At 40.7% G+C, this 24060-nt stretch overlaps 1 protein-coding gene across 3 annotated transcripts in view; it reads right to left on the bottom strand.

Moving 5' to 3' along the window:
- Positions 1-20650, bottom strand: part of LOC145440298 (SH3 and PX domain-containing protein 2A-like) — a 38202-nt gene extending 17552 nt beyond the window's left edge. For all 3 annotated transcript variants that reach the window (XM_080317865.1, XM_080317863.1, XM_080317866.1), the window contains exons 1-13: positions 19299-20650; positions 14038-14118; positions 8120-8272; positions 5400-5494; positions 5147-5178; positions 4945-5085; positions 4494-4613; positions 2814-2931; positions 2469-2578; positions 1780-2042; positions 1317-1711; positions 605-663; positions 122-201 (exon numbers count right to left, since the gene is read on the bottom strand). In XM_080317865.1, the coding sequence (XP_080173991.1) occupies positions 122-201; positions 605-663; positions 1317-1711; positions 1780-2042; positions 2469-2578; positions 2814-2931; positions 4494-4613; positions 4945-5085; positions 5147-5178; positions 5400-5494; positions 8120-8272; positions 14038-14118; positions 19299-19364 (1713 nt within the window). In that variant the 5' untranslated portion in view covers positions 19365-20650. The remainder of the gene's footprint in view (positions 1-121; positions 202-604; positions 664-1316; positions 1712-1779; positions 2043-2468; positions 2579-2813; positions 2932-4493; positions 4614-4944; positions 5086-5146; positions 5179-5399; positions 5495-8119; positions 8273-14037; positions 14119-19298) is intronic.
- Between the last annotated feature and the right edge of the window lie 3410 nt (positions 20651-24060).

Below are 24060 nucleotides of genomic sequence, written 5' to 3'. Positions count from 1 at the left end.
ATATATAGGCTATATTGTGCAATGTGCATATGTGCAATTCCGTAATCGTTTGGTAAGGTACCATTCAAGTGGTCTGGTATTTTTAATTTCCGATTTTACACGGTAGTGTATCAAAACTTACTTGTCCTTCGCATAATAAAGCGCCTTCGGCCTCCTGTCTGGACACATCTCGGTACCAGAGGTATTCGCTCAGATCAGGTTCTAAACGAATTGCATTTCCTTATACATTGTGCGAAGTTATGTAGCCCTACCTATACGCAAGGGAGACCAGTCCCAACGGAAAATGAAGAACGGTAGATAGGTCTATGAATGAACTTTCAACTACCTCGACAATATGATAGTTGTTCGATCATTTCTGCTGTTCACTCACAGATGACATTTTTTTTTCTTAAACGATTTCAGTGACAATAAATTTATTCGACGACTGGGTCAAGTTCAAGTTCTGACCTACCTAATTCAAGAGTGTGGCGATGCGTACAGATGATGGATCTGTTTATTAGATAGGTAAGGTATTGCTTTTAGTGTGTCACAATGATATGATACATGTTCCGATGTTCGTAATGTCGTCAATAACCTGATGAAATTCGCGTTATTTATTGCTCACCTTTTTTGCCATTTTGCAGCGGGGTGGCTGGAAGCGGGGATCCGCGACGTTTGTTAGGCCTGCAATATTTCAATACAATTATATCGTATCAATCTGAGGTCACTCGCGCTTAGAGGTTTGATTGGTAGAACCACGTACAATCCTTGAATATTCCTCGTCTGCGGTGCAATGATAAATTTGAAACTTCTTGATATACAATGCCACCGTAATACACCCCTATTAAGAATTGTTTGAGCACAGCTCCACAGACCACGTCAATATTTTATATAGGCCATATAATAGTAAAGACATTGTGGAAAGGAGCTCAGGTTCGACACCGTCGTTATCAATATCTTCACCAAAAACACACGCTTCGTGTATCACGACACCAATGGAAGTGGTTTCGAATCCCGCTTTTGACCGACTACTACCTGTCGGCGGTTTATCTGGGCTCCTCGTCGCCAACCTCACTGTGACCGCAGTGCATTGAAAAGCCCAGACGTAAAGTGAGCCGAGCTACAATTCGGCAGCAACGACCACGATCGGGACGCACGGGAGTGAGAGAGAATGAAGAATGACTGCGAGAGAGATTGAAAGACGTTCCGAAGAAAATAAAAGCAAAGACCCGTGAAAATTGTGAAATTCATGTCCATGTCCTAAAAAGACGCTAAGCCCCACTGAGTTGTGCCCACTAATACATAAACTACATACATACGCGATTCATGTAACTTACATATTGTCGCTTGGTGTCAGGGGCTTCGGTCCAGTTATTGGTTTACCCTTGTGCCCCAATGCTGGCGATGCCATCTTTGGTGCTGGCGGCCGAGGTGGTTTAGGAGAGGACGGCGCGTCGCCCTTGGATTTTTTTGGCGTTTCTGGTGTTTTGGGCCTGCTAGAAAAGGCCTTTTCGAGCGCTATGTTATTGTCTTTTCTCGAAAATGGTTTTTGTGGTACGTCCGGTTTTTCCTTAGGTGAAGGCTGCTGGCGCATTGGTTTAGGGGGCGCAGGAATGTTAGGTACTGCCACGTGTGATGGGGAGCTTCTCTTCGCTAGGTAACTTTCCGGTACCCATCCTCGCTTATTTCCGACTCTACCGTACCACCAACCAGCACTTGACTTTCGAATAATCTGCAAATATGTTCACATGAATTAATGTCATTCCGATCGCGAGACCATATGAGAAAATGGAAACGCACGTGAACATAGTCATTTTCTGCGAAACTTAACCCATCGGGAATTGTGGAATCAAATTTATCGATTGTCAAATACGTTTCGCCTAGTTCAATGTCTTCTTCCTCGGTTCCCTCTCCGATGGCATTCTGCGGTGTCTGCAGGTATTTGGCTTTGAAGTCAACCTGGACTTTGGCTACAGCGGCTTTCGTTAGCGTACGCCGAATCGTGGAACGTTTAGGCGGGGGTTTCTTGGTAGCAGAAACCGCGTGACGAACTTTGATCCACTCTGTGAAATAAATAATGGAATTTAAATCTATAGCGTCGACGGGGATGTCTAGATGAAAATTGATATATCAATACGACAGAAAACGTAAGTATCACTGATGCGGTAATGCCATTCGCTACCGTCTGTCATTACTATATTGATACACATCACATTCCCAACGACTTCTTCCATTAATGTGTATGTAATAAATGCCGACAAGAAAGAAAATTTGTCAGATAGGTTGCTGTAATGATGACACTTGGAGTATAGGCACAACTTCATTGGTCTCATCGCGTTTTGTACTGCTAAAAATTAGCCATTGATCAGTTTGCAAAAAGAAGATGGAAGGATGCAGTATTTGTAAACATTTTAGATACATCCTGACCAGTCGGTATTGTATTTTGGAAGCGAGAAAGAGACAATTATATTGAAGTGAGTGACACTTACTTGATTTTTGTTCGCCTTCGCTTGGTTTTTCCTGCTGTGTTGGTATCGGCCTTGCGACCGACGATTTCTGTAGATATGTTCCTGGAACCCAGCCTTCGCCTTTTCTCATTCTAAAAAAATGTTGCACTGTGAATAGGTGTTTCCTTCTTAGTGGCTGTCATGGTTTCGCTTTCTTATACATGGTTTTAACGTAGTTAGTTGGAAGACTTTTATGGAGTAGATTTCAATTCTGCTATTCTTGTTCGCACAAGTTTTGTATTGGCGGGTAAAACAATAGTGTGCTGAGTTTTTCTGGTTGCAGAAATATTCTAATGACCCGAGCCATATAGGCTAGGCCCTACTCACTTTCCATACCACCAACCATCCGTATTCTTCTCGAGTATCTCAAGGATATCACCAACTTCGAACGTCAGCTCGTCACTTGATTCTGACGTAAACTCATTGACAGCTTCAAACATCTCCCCTGCTCAAAATAAATGGTATGTTTGGCAAGTGGTTCAATATAATTCATTGTCAGTTAAAGTCTTGAAATCAATTGCCGTTCTAAAAAACTGTACTGACCGATCAGGAATTAGGACCCGCTAGCAAATTCCATATATTCTTATTCTGCAATAACTATCGCTATAGGCTACACAACTAATGACAAGCGCTTACGCGGATCTCTAATGAAGAGATTTTCATGATTTACCGGTAGGTTTGACAGCGTATGGATGACGTTCGACAACACTGGGATGAAGGTGGCTATAGTAATTAAGTTAGCTTCTCAATATGTCAGATTAGGTTCCACCAAGATCTATACCAGAGGTGGCCTGCGCGGTAATTATCGAAATCAGTTTCTTTTCAAGAAACGAATTGCCAAAGTAAATTATTGTGAACTTCCAAGGCCAACCAAAACGTTGATTAGTTTGAACGCGAAATTTGGGATGTTAGTGACTAAATGAGCAACGGTTTCAACGTGTCGGCGCAGTTAAGGGCGAAGAAGCGGTCCGTGCCCGCCACAACGTCATCAGTTTCTGTAAATTAATCTAAAGTAGAGTATTTCGCGACAGATTGATTTGAATTTATTTTTTCGCACTTCCTGCGCTTATGTATGCCTACCTCTAGATTTCATGCTTTTAGTTACCCTCCCGAAAAATTAAATGATACGCCTAATATACAGAATTAGGTATATTGCATTCGCAATTGCGAGAGAATAACGTAGTATTCCCTGTATCACCACAGTCCATGGACATGGTTCAGTCTAGTGGCGTGCAGAACGCGGGATTGGCATTTCGTCGCCAGAGATCTCTGAGCCAGGACAAACCAAGATATATAAAATGTCGGAAAACATGCGACTCCGCGAGTGAGCTCCCAGAAGGATTGTCATTCGTCGGCACTCGTCAGCGATTAATTTTTGTCCCAACATGGTCGACCCGTGTTCGCCTAAACCTGTCCAGACGCTGAAAACTCCTCTCATTGTAATATGAGCCCCGAGGTACAAATGTGACACGCAATAGATATGCAATATATGCAGATACCGCTATTATTGACCGAATTCACTCGTTAACTTTGAAATATTTTCTCGCGTAGCGCGGATGTAATCTGAATGTACAGGATTGAACTCCGATTTTTCATGACATTGACATAAGTGTCAGCGATTTTGGTGCGTAATAACATAAGTCTTTGCGTTCACCGTTACCTAATCTAGCGCTAATCAAAATATCATCAATACTCAAGCGGTCCACGCAATGGTTTGAAAATCCACATGTGGCCCTTTGGCAAAGAAAAGGTTGCATGACCACACTTGCTCTATAGTCTCTACCGGTATGGTTCTTAAGCAACCTTCGTCAAATTGTAAAACATAATTCTACCGATAGTTTGGACTTGTCAAATCTCCAACTCAAGGGTCTATAATAAAATGTACCACCGCCCATGTTGAGCACCGCGCCCGCATGCAATTTCACAGAAACTGGATACCCTCACAGCGTCTATACCTAAAATCATAACATAGGCTATACCTATTCCTTTTAAACATTATTAGCATACCTTCTCCAGGTTTCACCCTTTTACTCTCGGTTGCTTGTGAACCCTCTCCGTATAAAGATTCCAGATATGCCGCTGGTACCCAACCGGTCATGCCTTCTTCACTGGCTGCTAGCCACCAACCTGTCCATCATTTCATATTGAATTCTTACAGTATCAACTTGGCGTTGAGACGACTCTTTATTTTATAGCTCATCAAAATGGCGCATATAAACCGAACAAGTCAAGTTAACATTCCCACAGGGTACTACACATGGTCCAGCAACGGCCCGACTCTATCGTACTATTTATTGGAAATATAAATGCTAAGTAGGGCCTAGTGGTATATATGTACCGGTGAATTAATTTACACTATGAAAACCGCATCCCGGAATTCTTTCTGCATTGCATCCTTGGTTATAGTTTATCTCCTTACATCAAAATTCATTTCGGTAATTTAGTGATATTGCCTCACCATTGTCGGATTTTTCGACTACCTCCACCACTTGCCCACTCTTCAGATTGAGTTCTTTCTTGTTCTCTTTTTTGTAGTCGGCGATTGCGATAAATTTGTCAAGAATCATCGGACCCGAGATTTCATTTGCTTTGCTTGCATCTGGCATGAAAAGAATTAATTGGTATCGACGTTGATTGTTTACAAGATTTCACAACCTTACCGGGTTTGATGTCTGGCGATAATGGTCCCGACCTAAACAGAATTTAGCGCGATGTATCTTCTGTTAATAATAGCCTATGTATACTTGACTACACATCTGTCAATGGTGACATCTACAACGGGTACAGTCGGTTATTCCATACTTCCTAGTAATAAACATACTATATGACGTATCTTTCATAAATGGAAGTTATGGAGGCCTGGACAGCGGACAAACATGAAAATCAGTAGCAGAGATATGTATGCCCAATTACCTCTTTCCCTGGTTTGATCGGTCTTCTTCGTTCTGGAGGAAAAACTCTTCAACGGTTTTAGTGTCAAGAATGTACCGTGGCATTTTCGAGATACCCTGCAACCATCACTTACAAACTTATTCCATAAAATCATCGCTACACGAGTGCACGACTTCGTTGAGGAACGAGCAGTATAAGTATTTTAGTGTCTAACAATATTCTATTCCAAGACGAAAGAGCGACGTGCTGTTAAAGTGTTGTAAACCACTAAACTGTACTACACTATCAATTACTTTTTAACGAACACTAATCAAATTTCCGGTAGTTGTAGTACTCACTCAGTTAATTTGTCTATGTTATGGCCAATTTCCCGTAAATCCTTCCGCATTTTCAAACGGAGATGGCTTGCAGTAATTGTTTTCTAAAGTGACCATAAGTCCCCGTATCATGAATTGAGCTTCATAGGCGTCGTTAGACTTGCTATACAGCCCGCAGTATTACGCCTATGCGGCTTATCCTCTGAGGGCAGTGTTATTTTTGGCAGTTTGGGCATCGGCCAGGATTTCATATTTGTATAGGCTACTCGAATTAACGATGCAAAACGCTGTATATCTTCCATATCAAACGAAAGTCACAAAACGTGCAGTAACCACTTTATGTCATCAAACAGCGAGAGTAAAAACCGAATTGATATCGGTGTTGGAGAGACAATGTATCCGGTACAAAACCGACCGACTGCTTCTGCAATATCTAATCCGTAATCCGAATAGTCGATTCGACATGCGTGCATAATTACCTGCATTCACACGGATCACTCGCTAACCAATGGTTAGAAATCACGAGCGGCTTTGCTATTCAATATGATATGAAAAGATATCCAACGCATTGGTCTAACTGCAGCATGAGGTAACAAAAACATGACATGAGGTAACAAACTGCACGAGCGTAACAACAGGAAAATGCCTATATAGTAATTGAGCTACATCCCTAATTGCTGGATATCATTTACTACCCTGGTTGATCAATCCACAGTACATCGTAAATCCAGATTTCAGTACTCGACTTCTTGGCCCCGACCCTAAGATTTTCATTCACATTACATAGATCCGACGGACGGTAGCCCGCGGCCTTCCGAAGGGTTCAGAGACCTCAATTTAGGAATTTAGCGTTACACACTTGTTTTGTCGCTTCATGTAGATTCATTTCAATACTTGTTTGTTTATCTGTTGTATTCATGGTGTTTGTCGACTGCTATGATCATTTACACCATAGGCCGCATTTATTCATTTTTATTCCTTAGCTGCCGACTTGTAGCACGGCCCACTTCTAGGCTTTTTATAAGACATCGATTACACGGATGAGATGGCGAGGAGCAGCCTAGATAAACCTCCAACACTTGGGTAGGAATTCTGTAGTCGACCTTGTTCGGACTCGAACCCGCAACCCATTGGCGCTGCAGCCGTAGATTATACCACTGCGGTATCTCGCCACACTATTTCAATACTTGTTGACATTTCTATCTAAAACTTTCATAAAAATTTATATTTTCAAAGGCCTTATTTTTGGCATTTTATATTTTATAATTTTGGTAGTTTTGGCATTTGGTTCCCGAAATGCCAAAAATAACACAGCCTCGGTATAAGGATATCACAGCTAGCATGGAAAATTGGACATCCAGGGTTTTCGCATCGTTTACGACGGGGTGCCGAGGGATTTGCTGGCACCGTTGCCTACCACGAGCTTGGTCCCGATATCTTTCAGATATTCCTTCTGGATTTGAGAGAAATTACCGACCCAAAGATAGCCGTATCCTTTCGGATGTTAACCAACTTTTTGTCAAGGAGTGCGCGCTAACGCGCCTTTGAGGGGTATAATAAAAGGGGAATTCCCATGCTAACGTGCTCAATGCTTATCAATACGCCTCTGCGTTGAATATGTGCTCCGTATTCGATTTGTTATGTGGCAAATATATTGAAAACGCTTTCTTGGTTATAATCGATTGCAAGATTGCTCACGGAACTTGATTCCGCGTGTACAGTCGTAAATCAGACAAGGGTGGCCCGCGCGCCAAGACCTGGACCATCCTGATCTCAAAACAGCACAATGCTGCAATTTCAGGAATGCCGTTAAGGTGTAAAACAATGCTAAAAAGGCATACATCTAGTAGAAATAGAAATATGACTCAATTTCGTGCATGAATGCAGTGGTGGTATGTGACTTATTATGAATCGTCATATCCTGAGAAAGAACAAGGTCTTGCATCATACCATGGTCTGGATATCAAGTAAGGCATTTTCTTTGGTAAATAGAACAAATCCTGTACTTTATACGGATCCTATATTACACGCTACTATAAAAATAAAGTTTGATGAAAAAGCCTGGTGGGCGCGAGCTGGGCGAAGACAGTTCTTAACCCGTGTACAGTTTGTGGATTGAATTTGTCTTCAAAATCACTAAACAGCCGAAGAACGTTGCTACATTGCTTGTAGAAAGGAAGGACACGCGGGTTCTCTTGTAAACGCTATATATGTCAGTTGATATTCGTTATATAGCATGAATATTGTAATTTATAAAGTCAATACCACGGTAACTTATGTAAGACCATGAAGGAAATTGATATAAAACACACTAATATATAGAATCGAACACTGATAGTAGTTGGTGAATAAAACACAGCAACCATTTCTCATATTTCTAAAAAATTATGCTGCGATGACAGGCATGAAACCATGATGCCTTACCGTGCAGTATTCTGAAATCGGCCCCATTCTCTTGAGAGCATACTCCCTAGTATTGCTTCTGCGAAATAGTGATTTCCCAGGGAGGAAAGGTATAATCCTTTTCGTCGGATCCCGCTGTCCTCCTTCGGCGGGGAACTGTTCGAGCAACGCCATCTGAATCGACCAAAATGATTTCCAAACGCTCGGGGAAAACTTATTTTGTACATCGAATTTTGCTCTCTATTTACGCACCAAATATGTATAGAATATACATAAATGTATAGAATACATTTACAAACCTGGGCAACACTTACGCGTTCGGCCTGCGGGGACCCTACATTTTCGCTGAGTCATGAAAACATAGATCGTCCACAGTCCATATTTAATACATTATGAATTACTAGTGCCAAAAACCATTAAACACGATTTTAACACAATACGGACACATTATAATGAATATTTATTGCAAATCAGCGTAATTTCTGCAGTTCTATTTCAGATACCAGTTCAGAATTGCGAGACTTCACCTTGGAAAGTGTCATTATATTGTTCGATCGACACGCAACAGCGTGATACGAATTGCTTGATTTCAAATTAACTAAAAATATTGGCGATAGAATTGGCATTTCAGGAAGATGTGGCGAGGCTTTGGAAAGTGTCATAATGTTATCTGGCATGTAGATTATGTAGAGTTTGTGTATATTATTTTGTAGGGACGAAGACTTCTATAAGACCAAGAAACTCCTATAAAAAGACAAACATCTATTGGATAATTCTGTTTGTGCGAAAAATTATCGAGGCGACAGATATCGAGTCGTCGGGAGAGGCCGATCACACTTTCATTTGTGTGCCTTGGAGTCGACTTTTATCAAAATACGCCAGCGAAGTCTGTGCCAACAGAAGTTCGTGTGCCATCTAAAAATAGTACATTGAGCTTTTAAGCGATCTCTTCGCCCCGATTATTCGAAATGTCATGCCGGTGACGTCATATTTGGTGAGGCGATTGTTGATTTACAATGTTCTGTCCAATTCTCTAGTTGTTTCTGACGTTTACCCCTAAGGAGTGTCAAGTTTAAAGTACCCGGGTCCATTTAAATATGAATTAATGAATACACTATACTATTCAATGCTATATTGAAGTTCTGCACATCTAAGAAGCTCTTCAAAAAGACAATACAAAACCCTAATGCCCGTTGAATGAATTGGTCTGCTACATTCAGCATAATCAAGAGCGATGTCGACAAAATCTCTTATTTTGTCGCTTTTCAAAGTGCGTAATGTGATGCAATATTGAGACTAGTAATCATAAGATCGGGCGACCTGCGTGCGACCGTGCATACAGTCACACGCGATTGGAGGTGCTGTCAAAGTGTCAATATCAATATTCGGTTCCGTCACATTGTGATTATGTGTAAACGTTTTCCGGCAACGTCACCCATTGCTTGAAAGTCATTGCGCAATTGCTCATTTTTCACGTAAGTCCCAGATGACCTACTCCGCTGATGAGAAAAGTTATCTGTTCGGTCACATTACCAAAGTGTCACGGATGGGTGATCGACACCTTATTTCCTAGCATTATTGCATGACTCACCAACAGGAAATCACTGCATAGTGTACATTTGCACAAGTGCGGAGTGCACATATCTCCTAAAAGATCAAATTACATGATACCGTATCGAATTGTAGGCGTGTACGACCGCAGCTGCTTCGCGTTCATCCGTTTCTGAATCCGATGGCATTTATTTATTATGTATTGCTTATTGCAGTGCTGCTAACCTTAATAAACTTCTAGATCGTGTGAACGCGAAGTTTTATGATTTTTTTTCTAAACACTAAATACGAATGTCGCTAGTCTCTATTCTCTATACATAGTGTCACAATGCCAATTCAAACGCAAATAAATTTGTGCCTTCCTGTCTAATACGCCCGTCGTGAGTTACCGGTCATCTTAATCAGAGTAGGCCTACGCTTGGTGTCAATGGCTGGAGTGTTCTGGTCTAGCATTATCTTTCTTATGAAGTAAGGGCCTCAAATTCGCATCCATTCTTGTTAGACTGTTTGCTTGGGTTGTCTTCGAAGCCCAGGAACGGTGTAGCAACACTAGATCTAAGTACCAATTGCATATGCATCGGGATCGCGCATAGTTTGCGTGATATTTCAAGCAAAATTCCCGGGTATCCGTATAATTTGTGGCGATGTAAGGATCATCTTATTCTGTGTTGAATTTCCGCCACCACCATAATGCAGCAAGTTGAAATTCAAAATGTTAAGGTTTCTATTAAATTCTGATATTTCTCACAATCGTTCACAAGGTAGAATATATTGAAAGGTTCTTTCGCGAGCCCAAAACTCTGAATTGCCAGTCCCGCATACCGAACACGAACGTTAATAGAAAGTTTATACCACACATGTACATTACAATTAATGTTATGACCAAAACAAAATCTGCGATAAGTGTCCTTGTCAGTTTTCTGAAGCTTTCAAGTCAAATGATCCAATACTTGCTGATCCAGCAATTAAAGTTTGACCCTCATTGTATTCTCACAAACCTCAGTAGCCTACAATTCGCACGAATTTTCAAAATCTGTATTTCTCCAATTTTGTTGTCCAAATGTAAAATCGCAAGTAAAGGCATGACTTCATTCGATGCGTACTAATCTCGTAATAATTCGGCATAAATGATTAGATATGGGTATAAATATAGTCGAACCGCCGTGAATGTGATGTTCCTAATCGTGACAAGGTTTGATATACTGCGTAACGTATGCTTCTCGCCAATTCGTTGCTTGCAATAAAACGGACGCTGCCCGTCACAAAAGAAGTATATCGAAGAATAAAGTCATGCCATGCCATGTAATGATATATCTCTAACAAAATTGCACCTTTAAATACTTATACGCCCCATATATCCTTTTGAGACTCGGATCAACTGGGATGCTTGGAATTGGATTGTGACTTATCGTAGATAACGACGTGATGACAGAAAAATCATATCAACTAAAATAAGGTTTCGTGTGGAGCCTTCGTTTGGAAATGAACATGATTAATTGATTATTTACGAACTATTTAGAGACAACAATTTGCATCGAGTTTGATGCATAACATACTTCAGCAAATCAACAGCATATAATCAGACACTAGAAATGCAACTTGCAGGTTAGAGTGAGCGGGGCCTACGATACTAGTTCGTAGGCCCCGGAGTGAGATTCAAATATCTAGTAGTAGAAGTACTGACTTGTTGATATACAATGTTCTTTCCAATTCTCTACTAGTTGCTGACGATTACCCCTGACGAGTGTCAGCCGAAAATATTCGGGTTCATTTCAATATGAATATACTATTTAATTGTATATTGAAGTTCTGTACCTCCAAGAAGCTCTTCTAATATATTTATTGGATATTATTTTTCAGATATTGCAACGAGCGAGGCCAATTATGTTCCCGTAGACTTATCCTATACTAAAAATCGGATTTTCGTAGCCGGTGCCTAATTTCGTAATGAAGTTGACTCGCTGGACTTTTTAACGTATATGGACAAATTGGTTATATTCGAAATAAGGTCACGCGCCACGGCATCGCGTTATAGGTGCATCCGCGCGACTCATCAACGCAAATACGCAATTTGAGACGCAATCTTTTATTCATCGTATGAACGCAAATTAGCTTAATTGGCGCCTGTGTTTGATCAAGGCGACACCGCTTTTTCTCGCATGTATTTTGTCAACCTTCGTCACAAATGACATAGGATGCGCTATTTTTAGGAGGCAGTGTATTGCAGACATGAACCCTGTGAATACGATTACGACTACAATCGTACTATTCCTTGTTCATTCACGAATGTTCACAATTCATGTCATAGTCCTGGCCTGGTAAATGTAAAAGTTGAGTAATCATACTTTTACAAAGATATAGACTAGATAGCGAAATAATCGATTACTCTTACTTCCGACTATTTCTAATGTAATCTATTGCGTTCACGGTGACTCGAAAACAATGTAATCGTCGTAAGTGATCACTGATAACGATTACAAATCACGATTTCCCCATCTCTGGTGTATTGCCGGCTTGGGCAATTCTTGGACTGCGCGCAGTTGGAGATTTCTTTCATACAAGAGTGATCTTACAGGTGACTTCCCGAGCGCAAAGTCAAATACAACAGGTAACACAATTGAAGAGCACTCACGCGTTGATACCGATTATATAAATGCTATTTTTTAAGCGAGGGCGTGGCACTAACACAGTGGTTCTCCGTTCACAACCTTTTGGACCTCGCGGCACACTCTGAGAGGAAAAATACTTCGCGACACCCTATAGCTCTTCGAGTACCCTGAGTGCAAGATTTGAGAGCCTGATGACTGATACAGGTCATCAAAATACTCAAATCACTGTTCAACCAAAATTGTGACGACGGTGACTACAAAAAAGTCATCGCTTTCGACCAAGCCTAATTATTCCGACCTCATAACCGATGACGACTTTTTTAGGTATCAGCTTTCCCGGTACTCTGAATTTTGAGGCACTGCGTTGTAAATATGATGTGGCATCATATTAAAGTGACAGACGTGAATTTTTTTTATTAGCAGCCCTTTTTAATCAGAAACCGGCCATATTCGAACGGCAGTTAAAAGACACCCACAAAAGGTACCATACCATATACACACACAGCAAGGGTGGGCAATTATTTTTCCTGGTGGGTCAGATGTAAAGCAGAAAATATACGATGGCGAGCCGAGACAAATGTTTAGACTGTGTTCTGAGGCGTGCAGTTATATTTCTAAATTGAAAGCGGTGATTACATTTTTCACACATGTAGTTAAGCGCACGGCAGTTCAAAGACATTCACAAAAGGTACCATGTCATACACATACAGCAAGGGTGGGCAATTATTTTTCCAGGTTGACCAGATGTGAAGCAGAAAATACGATGGCGAGCCGAGACAAGAGTTTAGGCGGCGTGCAGTTTGTTTGCTAAATTGAAAGCAGTGATTACATTGCTAACACATGTAGTTAAGTGGACGCGGTAATATTAGGCTGCGTCCCTTGCTAGCTCTGTGAGGCTTGGTAAAATAGCCTTGCCTTTTTGCTACAATCTGAGCGAAGAGTGTGTATTCACAGCCAGACCGCATAAAAGGGTGGTACACAGAAACAAAACCTAACTCAGAATTATACCGCGGTCATAACTCATTATATGTACATATTGTACAATGTACGTACATGCATAATTGGGATTAAAATGTTGTATTCGATTCATACCGCGGTATTAGTCTAAGGTAGGTTCGGGTAGGCTTAGAGTGAGGATGTCCGCTATTATTTGCTATATTGTCTTTATTTTAAATCTGGATTACTCATACGATCGTAGGTTAGGTAATCACGGTACCTAAATAAACTAGACTTCAAAGTAAACGCATTGCCGGATCAGTTTATATACAGTAATTTTTGTTCACACATTAACATTAAAAAAAATACATTTTATAGTCTCAATTCCAAGGAAAATTTCACGGGCCGCACAATGCTCAAGTCTGCCATACTGATATAGATGTGACGTGTCGCTTTTTACCCCTTAGAAGAAAATGGCTGCTGCCTAAACGTTTTCACACCTTAAACTTTAATTACGGGGAAGTGCCCTGAAATTTGTGTTTAAGTCGATGGCAGCACTCTTTGCCTCATTTTCTGGTGGAACCCCAAAACCGACTAATCGGCACACCCAGGTTGAGAACCGCTGTATACTAACATCTCCAATATGAAAATCGGAATTATTCAGGGCCGCAAAAAACGTATAGTTACGTCGCGTGCTAATAGCGTCGTAACAAGGCGTCTAGAGACTCGGTTGAGTTGACTGGTTAGTATCCATTTTCCGACTCGCTACGGACCTGCGGGTCCTTGCCCGAGCAATTGAATCTACGATCAGCACTTCTGGTGTCGTTATAAACAACAGCTGACCTGAAATTCGAAAAAGTCGCTGTAAGCTCGTCCAATTTCCAGTACTCTACCATCGCTCCACGTCACGTCGATAATGTACGCCTGTAAAAAGGTACGGTTACAAAAATGTTCATACAATGGTATTGTACATTTTAATAATATATTCATATTAAAACCCGAAGCTTTTCGAGCTGACACTTCTCAAGGGCAATCGTCAGCAAATGGAGAATTTCAAAAACATGCATCTAGCTACATTGCATACAACCAATTATGACGTCATAGAAACAAACAACATGAAATACAGGCAAACCGCGAGCGCAGCTAGTGGACAATTTTTAGATTCACTACAAATTCCTTCTGCTGACACAAGCGCGGTCGGTGGATTTTAATATAAGTCGATTCCAGTGCAGACAGATGGAAATTAGTGCGGCCTCTACCTAATATCGAAAATCTTTCATCGCGATAGTTTTTAGCGCAAGTTGCATTCTCAGCCAAATGCTTGCCGATGGCAGAGTTCATAGCCATGGCTTGATTACGTTCTAGTATTCGGAGATCAGTTACGGCTGCGTCTTCGCGAGAGTCCAATATGCGTGATCTAATAACGCTAGGGACATGTTGTTTGATGCGTTCCTGCAAGCGCTGAGTTGTTCTTCCCACGTACCGACAATCACAGTGGCACTTGAAATCATAGACTATATTGCTTTGTTGAAAAGCAGGAAGAACATCTTTGCGCGTTGCAGGAAGCAATTGTTTGGTGGTAAACACAACATTAGTTTTTACCTTATCGTAACAGCGATTTACAGCAGAAATCAATTGTTTTTCAAACCGGGAAAAGATGGGGCCCAGCCACGGCAAATGTATATATACATTTTCCTCAGACCGTGTGTTCGTGTTTTGTGATTTGTTGGGATTGAAATTACTGAGTTTTCTGTCCACAGAACTTTTGATGATGTGTTCGGGGTAGCCGTTATCGATTAGAATTTTGCGGATATATTCTAGCTCCGCGTTTAATTTTACATCCGAACAAATCATCAAGGCTCTGTGCACCAATGTGCCAATCAAATTTAGTTTACGGCGATTCGGGCTAAAAGAATTCCAGCGTATGTAATGCCCTGTAAACGTTGGCTTCCGGTAAACCGAAGTGACAAAGCTAACACCCCGTGTTTGGTATTGCCTTTACGCAGAATTATTCGGAATGCGTCAATATATAAATCGTTCGTGCCAAGGGCATAGCTAGATTTTTTTAGGGGGGCGGACGTAAATGAGCCCCTCCCCTTCAAGATAAGGAAACACAGGCAATAAGCGATGGTCTTGGGTCCTTATTGGACGATTAACACAACATCTGGAGCGATCGTTATACATATATTCCACTCATACATAAAGTGATGTGATAATATAATGATTGTGGAAAATTCGGGCGTCAACACTTTCGCACGAAGCGCGAACACTTTTCATGGTTAAATGAATGAAATTGGTTCATTATATTGTTACTTGCATATGGCTAACACATTTTCGTTATCAGATTTACCGCTAGGGCTGATAGAAGTGGCGTCATCGAACATTCAGGGGCACACTTGAACTATGTTCATTGTTCATACCACACGGCAAGACTATTAAGAGCAGTAGCTCTCAACCGGGGGTCCGCAGAACATATTCAAGGGGTCCAATAAATCCCGAAATTTGCAAAATGGTTGATAACTTAATTTTTAGTTCGAAGCACTCTCGCTTCGTAACTGCTAAAACTTCAGGACTCTAATAAACAGAGAATGGCCGTCTGAGACGAAATATTCCCCATGTAAAGTCATTAATTGCCAAATTGCCAATAGCCTACTAATACTGACATATTGCTGTTTAGGGATGTTTTGTTGGTGTGACTTGTTTGCAGAGATCCATTTTCTCCTATTATATACACGACCGCTATTTCAGAATAACTTCACGATGAGCTGCTAGATAGAAATGACTGGGCTGGAGGTTATATTGGTCCATGTATGTTCCCATTACATTCGCCAACCACCTATCTTTATGGATGCGGATTTTTGGCACTCAAATCGACGACGCGGATTTTCAAGACATGGCCCCGTATTTCAAGAAATGCCGGAGGTGTCTGATTGCAGGGACAGGATTATTAGGCGCCAGCCATTTATGCTCCCGAAAATCAATATCGATGGCTTCGGAATACATGCGTCGGTTTTATGGCCGTCAATCATTTTGGGAGCGCACTTTGCGGAGTCGCATGTAGCCTACTTTATATGTCTTTGTATGTCCCGAAACAGAAATTGCCGGAACTAACAGTCCCCAACCCCCATACTGAACTGACACCCCTAGACGCAATCAACCCAACGGCTTCGGGTTACTCTCGTGTATCTACCGGTACTGTTGTATTCTCATAATTGCGTAAGAATTTTTTTCTGGATACCAATAATAGAATCAAGACATGTATGGTCACTAAACCGCGCGAAGCGCGAAGAAATTTTTTAGGTTGCATTCATCTGCGCCAAAATACTGTTATATTTATTGATTTTACGAAGATTTTCCAAAAATTTGGGAGGGGCGATCGCCCCTTTCGCTCCTCCCTGGCTACGCGAGCGGTTCGTGTCCGTAACCGAAATTCGTCGACTAAAAACCAGACGAACGTAATTTTTCGTTATTACAATGTATCACAACGGGTAATTTGTGCCACGTAGTAAAGACGAAATATACTTGGCTTGTCGAAAATCTCCGTTCGACTGACTCCCGTAAGATGCTCTGGTATGCGCATCGTCGAACAATTATTATCGCTCGAATAATTCGTAAAGAACAGATCATCTACTATTTATACCACTGTAGTGTCGAATTTGGAAACCCACATATAGCTTTGCTTTGTGCAGAGTTAAATTACGTCACATTTTGTGATCCGATTGTTGATATACATATACAATCCAATTCTCTACTAGTTGCTGACGAGTGTCAGCCGAAAATGTTCGGGTTCATTTCAATATGAATATACTATGCAATTGTATGTTAAAGTTCTGTACCTCCAAGATGCTAGTAAATTCCAGTAGGGAATGTTGCTTTTTCAGAAATGACTCTCATGCACATGGCTGCATACGGTCAGTGTATAAGTATAGTATGTGTAAAAGGCTGGCACAATGGTACCAACAGTCGATATTTATTATCAGAAAAGCAAACCACCCGTGTTTATTAAGTGACGCAATTAGCTGTAAATCTACAAGAAATTGATTACTTCAACATGCAGCTATAGATAGCGTGAGTGGCGTATGAACATTGAGTCATCCCATGTATGTAGCATTTATGTGGTTACCAATTTACCATTGGATAAACAAATCGCCTTGCTTCATATCACCGATAGTCACCGTATGCGACCCATCAGTTCACCCATTGAGCACATGTATGTATAGATCGATTTTATCTTCGTTAAAAATACGCACAAAGTTTCATATATCATGCCGAATAACCTGCAGATCATAGAGTAGTATACCATCACAGTTCACAGGTTATTCTTACTCAGAGAACGCGTGTCAACTCTATACATTCACGCAGATCACCTGGCCGATGTTATATTATGCCTCTGGTTACATGCATCACAGCACTGATATGTATTCGTCTTCAGCAGGGGTCATCAACTCAGGGCTTGTTTGAAATTTCGGAAAAAAAACGCGTTATAGCGTGTATTTAAATGTTGAGAATAATTTCAGTTTCGCAATTGAGGGCCAGGTCACAAAAATATCATCTGATATGCTTATCCCCATCAATTGGCACTAGATTGACTAGACAAGAACATGGTCTTGTTGGTAACAGCATCGTGCTCTCGATGGCGGACTGACTGATAGCAACGAATGGACCAGGACGTGACAATGGGCAAGACGCAAATAATCACAAAGCCGCCAACACAGTACAGACGGGGAACAGGTTATTTTAGTTAAAATGGTGGTACTGTTAGGTTTCCTAGTGCAATGGCCGAGAACAATGTTTCATCTGCTTTGGTACTAATGGTTTCAGAAAGAAATGCAATGCTGGCATCATAGCGTAAGAAGAGATTACAAAATACTCCGGAAGAAAACATGAACAGAATTTTCGTCACAGGAAATTGTTTGAATAGACAACGCAAGTTTCTCTTAATCTCAACGAATTAATTCTCCAAATGTATGCAAATATATCTGTCTCATTTCCATCACAGGCAGACGAACATTTCAATCGATCTTAGAACAACCCACGACAAAATGCAACTCCATATCAAGTCCTTAGTTGACTAAGCTAAGCATTGCCAAACATCGGGTGTGGCTCATCAACAAAATGAAAACCTAGTAATCATAAAAATCTCTGATTTTGTTGACGCATCGCAAGCTTCAAGAGTGGCGCTTTACCATTTTGAGTTGGTATCCCTTGGTGTACTGCGTGGTTTCCATATGATTAATAATGAAAGCGACCACGGAAAAGAATGCTGATTGATCGTCGAAAGAGCTGACATAACGTATAAAAAATGAACAACGTTCACAGCGGGATCATCTTCCTAGATCCCTGGACCTGGTCCTATATGCATGGTAACGTCGTTGTTTGATTTGGGAGGTGGGCAAATACATGAGGCATCAGTTTTTGTAGAAGCCTATCCCAGAGGCAATTTTGAGTTTATGGGAGATGCCTACATAAGGGGCGATTAATCTGGTACTGTCATACGCTATTGATGCAGACCTGTATTGTACGGCATATATACATATTGAGCACTTCTTCTCATAAAATAGCACTGACTGGTATCTTATCTGGGGCCAAGAGGTTTGAATTTTCGAATAGAATCGGGGTCGATTCATCTCTATGGCGTATCAACGTCAAGAATCGAGTGAGACGATCAGCAAACAGTACCTTTAGTCCAACGCAATAGAAGAGTTCGACAAAAGAATATCACGTAGCAAAACAATCTGCCCGTCTTGGAACTAGTGGAAGACGACGATAAATAAAGCAAACATCAAACCTATAACTGCATCATAATTGATATGCGCCCACAGTGCGAGAACCAGCACCCATAGTTTGAAGTCTGTTCTATGATATGAGTATACTCGATTCATTATGAAAGACCATGACGTATATCTAATGCATGCTATAGGCTCAATTTGAACAATACCACTAAACTCGATGGAGATATCATTGTTACTGGACATTGGTAATATTTGTATTTATGTATATTTTACGCATAGCAATACCGAATAGGTCGAAAATACAAAACTATACAATGAAACGCTACGGCTGATGCTGTCAGCGGATGATTGTTAGCTGGGAATTGTACTCACATAGTATTTCGCAGGAAGGCGTCGTTTCTCGATGTCCTTCAACTTAATATCTTCTATAGTAGTCATCGTATCATTCGAAGTAGTTCTCTGATCTTCCTAGTATTTCGGTATAGCGAATATCCAGTCACACAACGAAAGCTAACAATCGCTGTTTAGTGTTCATATAGCTTACACGCCAACAATCGTATGGGCGACCTTCACGTAATCTCGTGATAGCGGATGCTGACTTTTTTTCGCTACACATACCTTTAACGAAATGTTAGCGTGATTTCAACGAGCAAGTGCGACAAACGAAGCATGTCACTGAGAAATTTACTAGACCGCGCAAAGGCAAAAGATATCGGTTTGAAGGCTGGATGATTCAGCGTAGAGCAAAAATATCATCAGCGCGAAGTCGGGTCTTTCTGATTGAATAATTACAACTTCGTAATGGTTATGTCAAAACTATTACATTGCGCCATTTTATATGATTAACACGTGGTGTATCACGGCTGCCCTACGATATTTACTCATATGCGGTGTTAGCAGAGGCGTCGGTAAAATAACTTCATTCAAATCAAGGAATCACTCCGACTAGTAGCCTATGCATTGATTTTAGGAAGTGCAAAAATAACAATAGCAATGTCTTTAAATTTCGAGTAGCAGCGAGTACGCGACCAATATCGCACCGAATTCTGAGCGATTCTCATCGGCTATTTTCTAACGTATATCTCGGGCTGCTTTCGCTCCGATGAATTGAATTATCCGCAGTACGAAATTGCCTTTTAATACGTATTAGCGATGTTATACTCTTGGAGTCCTGGTAGAAAGAATCATTCATATAGAATCTATTGGCGAACGACGAATGACAATAACCATGAATAAAAATTAAATGGGAATATAAATAAACTGAACAATATCCTTTAATTTAGAAAGGGCTAAATTAGATTTTTTCTGATATATATATATATATATAGAGAGAGAGCTGTCGAATTTCGATATAATTACAGGTGTTTCATATAAGCCATAATCACTGGACGTCTGTCAGCAAATGTTCAATCACGGGTAATCTTGTTGCTGGTCTATACCACAGTGCTGTTGACTATACCGGCGTTTCTTTTTATTTGTCTGCCCACTACACCTCCCGCTGTTCTGTGCTGCGCAGTGGTCATACCTTCATATAAACCGCGTCCGGTAATGAACCAATGAGACATTCAATATTTGCTCTGAGGTCGATCAAATCTACGTTATAAACCGGACCAAGTGCTAATGCTGCCTATCTACGAAGAGGCGTGCTGTGTGGTGCGACTGGCACCTTTGAGTCAACACTAATGTTAACGAAATCTCGCGCAGTCCTTATGAATCACAGTACTGATCTTTTGTATTCAGGAAACGGTAAGACAAACTATACCGATTCGAATGCAGCGGTGATTCACATGCCTGGCATAAGAATGGAACCCTAAGTCGACACTTCTCTTGGAGTAAAAGGCGGCAATCACGTACCGTACCATGTCCACATTCAACTCGAAATACAAACAGTTTCTAATCACTGAATACTAAACAGCCCGGATGGACCACGATTTGACATTGACATATCGACATCACCCACCGACATATGCCACATTCCTTTCTATTGCGAGATGATTTTACGCGTTGTAGTTGGAGTATGAATGTCGAAACATATCAAAATAAGGTATTGCTCTCAGTATACCTTAACAGCGTGATAACGCCCAGGTAAACATAAATATAAACTACCAACAGCGATATGGTGCGAGAATTCATATCTCTTAATACCGAACGAAGCTTAATCCGATTAAATGAAATGTCGTCTTGTTGTGATGACCTGGTGCTATTGATGCCACAAAGTATTACTTTATTGTTTCCGAGTTAAATTCGATAATCTGCTGCTATCACGATTAAATATCGACGGAGTACGCTCAACCATAATGCAGGCAATCTTATATATAGTCAGTATCTTATATTGCCGCAATTCCCAAAATGAAAGTTCAAAGCACTATTTGAAACATAGGAGAAGAGACTTCGCCCATACAATGCCATAAAATGAGGTTTGGTTTGCAAATCGTTTAAACTATTGTCAACTCCGTATATCGGACTACCAGACTTGTAATTGTTAGGTGTGCAATTCGTTTCTAATTATTAGGGAAAGTTTTTTCAACTTTTGCAACTTTTTTTTACAGCTTCTGACAGCTTCGTATATACTCAGAATCTACGTACTATGGTGTTTTAAGCTGTTTGGAGGGATTTAATAGTGCAACTTTTTGCAACTTTTCTTTATTTTTTATAGCCAATTTTTACTGCAACTTTTGTCAAATATTGCGTAAAAATGTATGGTTCTACTCCCTCCGATTTGCATAACAAAGAGCTATATGATAAGATAGCTGCATCTTAGTGTTATCTATGAAACAAGGGAGAGAAGTTCAACTCCGCCTGACAAGCACGACGGTGCTCGAATAATATGCAAATAGATCGCTTTAATAATTCTGTTGTTTAAATTTGAAATAGTTTCCATTTCACGAACGCCCAGGCGAGACCGCCAAAGATTACATTTTCACTGGGTCCCCTTCTTCAGACTATTAATTTTGTTAAAGTCGCCAAGAGTCAGTTTTTCTGTAAAGCCTTAGGTCAAGTTTGCAGACCTAAGGGGTTTGGGGAGTGTTATTCTACTTGGTTTACGGATAGGGGGTTATCGCTATGCTGTTTGGGATTTTTGTGGCAAATTATGACCGCATTACGTAATTTTCTTGCTGTGTGCCGGGGAAAAAATGTAATTTTGGGCGGTTTTGTAAGACCGTTAAATGGCGAAGTAACAAATTTGACAGCTCTGCAGGAACTAAGATACACAACGAAGCCTTTCGAGAATCTCATACCCTAATAATTCAACCAAAATTTTAAATGCAACTTTTTACTGCAACTTTTGTTAAAATTAAATGCAGCTTTCTCGCAATTTTAGTGCAACAAAAACTTGCCCTACTATTATACACTAATACGAGTGAAATGCCGGTAATATAAATCTAATCTAATTTGGTAATTGTTTCTTTACTCTAATTTTAATCTAATTTGTGAACTGCTTCTATGCCCTAATTTTAATTCTAATCTACTTTCTTGTTTATCTGAAAATGCTAGGAGAGAACTGTATAATGCGAAATGGGTAAAAGCTTGTCATTTGTAAATTGCTTTTTTTTTGCTTATCAGAATGTTTTGATTTAATATAAACTGAAATTGATTCCATTTCCAAGTTTCACAAATTCAGAAATTCTAATATAATTTGATGAAAGCCGTGCAGCTATAATTCTCATTCTAATCTAATTTGAACAAAATGTGTTGCTATAACTCTAATTCTTAGTCTAATTCGAAAAAATAACTGGATAACTATAATTCTAATTGCAATCTGGAAAAGAAGTGTCTCAGAATTAACTTATATCGTGGGCCGGATTGAAACCTTTTGGTTGTCAAACGATTCCAAAATGACACCTCCATTTTTTCAGGAAACTATGAAATGAGTGTGCACTTTTTTGCCTTATCGGAATTTGGTGTCAATCCCAAGGATTTCTTCCCATTGGTGACGAAAGTTGAACCACAACACCGCAATCGTATGGTTATAAGGTGCCCTATGAGCAATGAGCATGTTCGACGTTCGCTGTCTTGAGGGATTATTTGTTGCTTACTAAATATCTCAACCTATGTCGGAAATGTGCTGGATATACCATGAATTTTGCAATGATCTGAGAATTGCTTCCCGGGCCAGATGAAATCACCTGTCGGGGGCTCGCGCGCCGCATGTTTGACACCCCTACTCTACGCCAAAGTGTGTGTTACTCCAAGTCGTTTCGACACCCTCGTACCTTTTCATTATATCGCAAACTGGTGGTGATTTGATCTGCTAAAAATTTAAATAAAATGACTGACCGCGCACATGCAAAAACCAATATCCAATTAGGTCTACTTATAATTCCACATTGACGAACACAAATACGTCCTATTTCGATTGGCTTTGATCATATATGCGACAAATCATTGGTGCATATGAGACCGGTATTATGGAATTCCTGCTGTTAGCACTCCTTATTCACACACTCATTATATGTTGTGTATATTCCTACCACAATCGATATAGGACTCCAGCGTTTGCAGCAGTTTTGTTTCGGACGAGCAGGTATACAAAATTTCTTCCACCCGCCTATAACAAGAAATTAAAATTACATTGCTATTATTATATACGACATTGCGTGTCATAGTTAGTTTAAAAAGTTGATATGTGCTTTGGCCTTTGTACGCTTCTTAGGATGACTTTTCAATCCTGTGCTTTCACACTCTTCATCCTCCCTCACATACATGTAGGCAGCTCCTGGTCTTGCCTCCTGACTTATAAATCGTCTGTGAGCGTTTGAAGTCACTGACGATAAAAGTGGCGGCGGTGATGATAATTTCCAACCTTTAATCAACAGCCGTTGAACCGAGACTAGGGCATTTGCCTTCCCTGAGGAGGAATCGCATCGTGTTCATTAGGCCGGTCGGGTTCCGCTCAAATCTGTTGTCTGCAAGACCAATGAACACGGCGCTTCCACCTCTGCGAAGGCAAATGTTGTGGTTGTTCTAGCTTCTGCGGGTGCGCGGTAAAAATGGTTGAAAACCACTGCTCAAGGAACGTGGTCGTGTTCAGAGAAAATAGCAATGCTACCATCAGTCGCGTCAGCCAATTGGTGCGATAGACGCCATTGCCCCTTCAAATTCCCGACGTAAGCATTGAGACCTCACGGCAACG

The sequence above is a fragment of the Botryllus schlosseri genome, chromosome 6 (assembly GCF_051294905.1).
Source record: "Botryllus schlosseri isolate E-star chromosome 6, Bs_hap1, whole genome shotgun sequence".
Taxonomy (NCBI): Eukaryota; Metazoa; Chordata; class Ascidiacea; order Stolidobranchia; family Styelidae; genus Botryllus; species Botryllus schlosseri.
The sequence above is the reverse complement of the archived record's forward strand: the minus strand, read 5'-3'. Positions and strand labels throughout refer to the sequence as shown.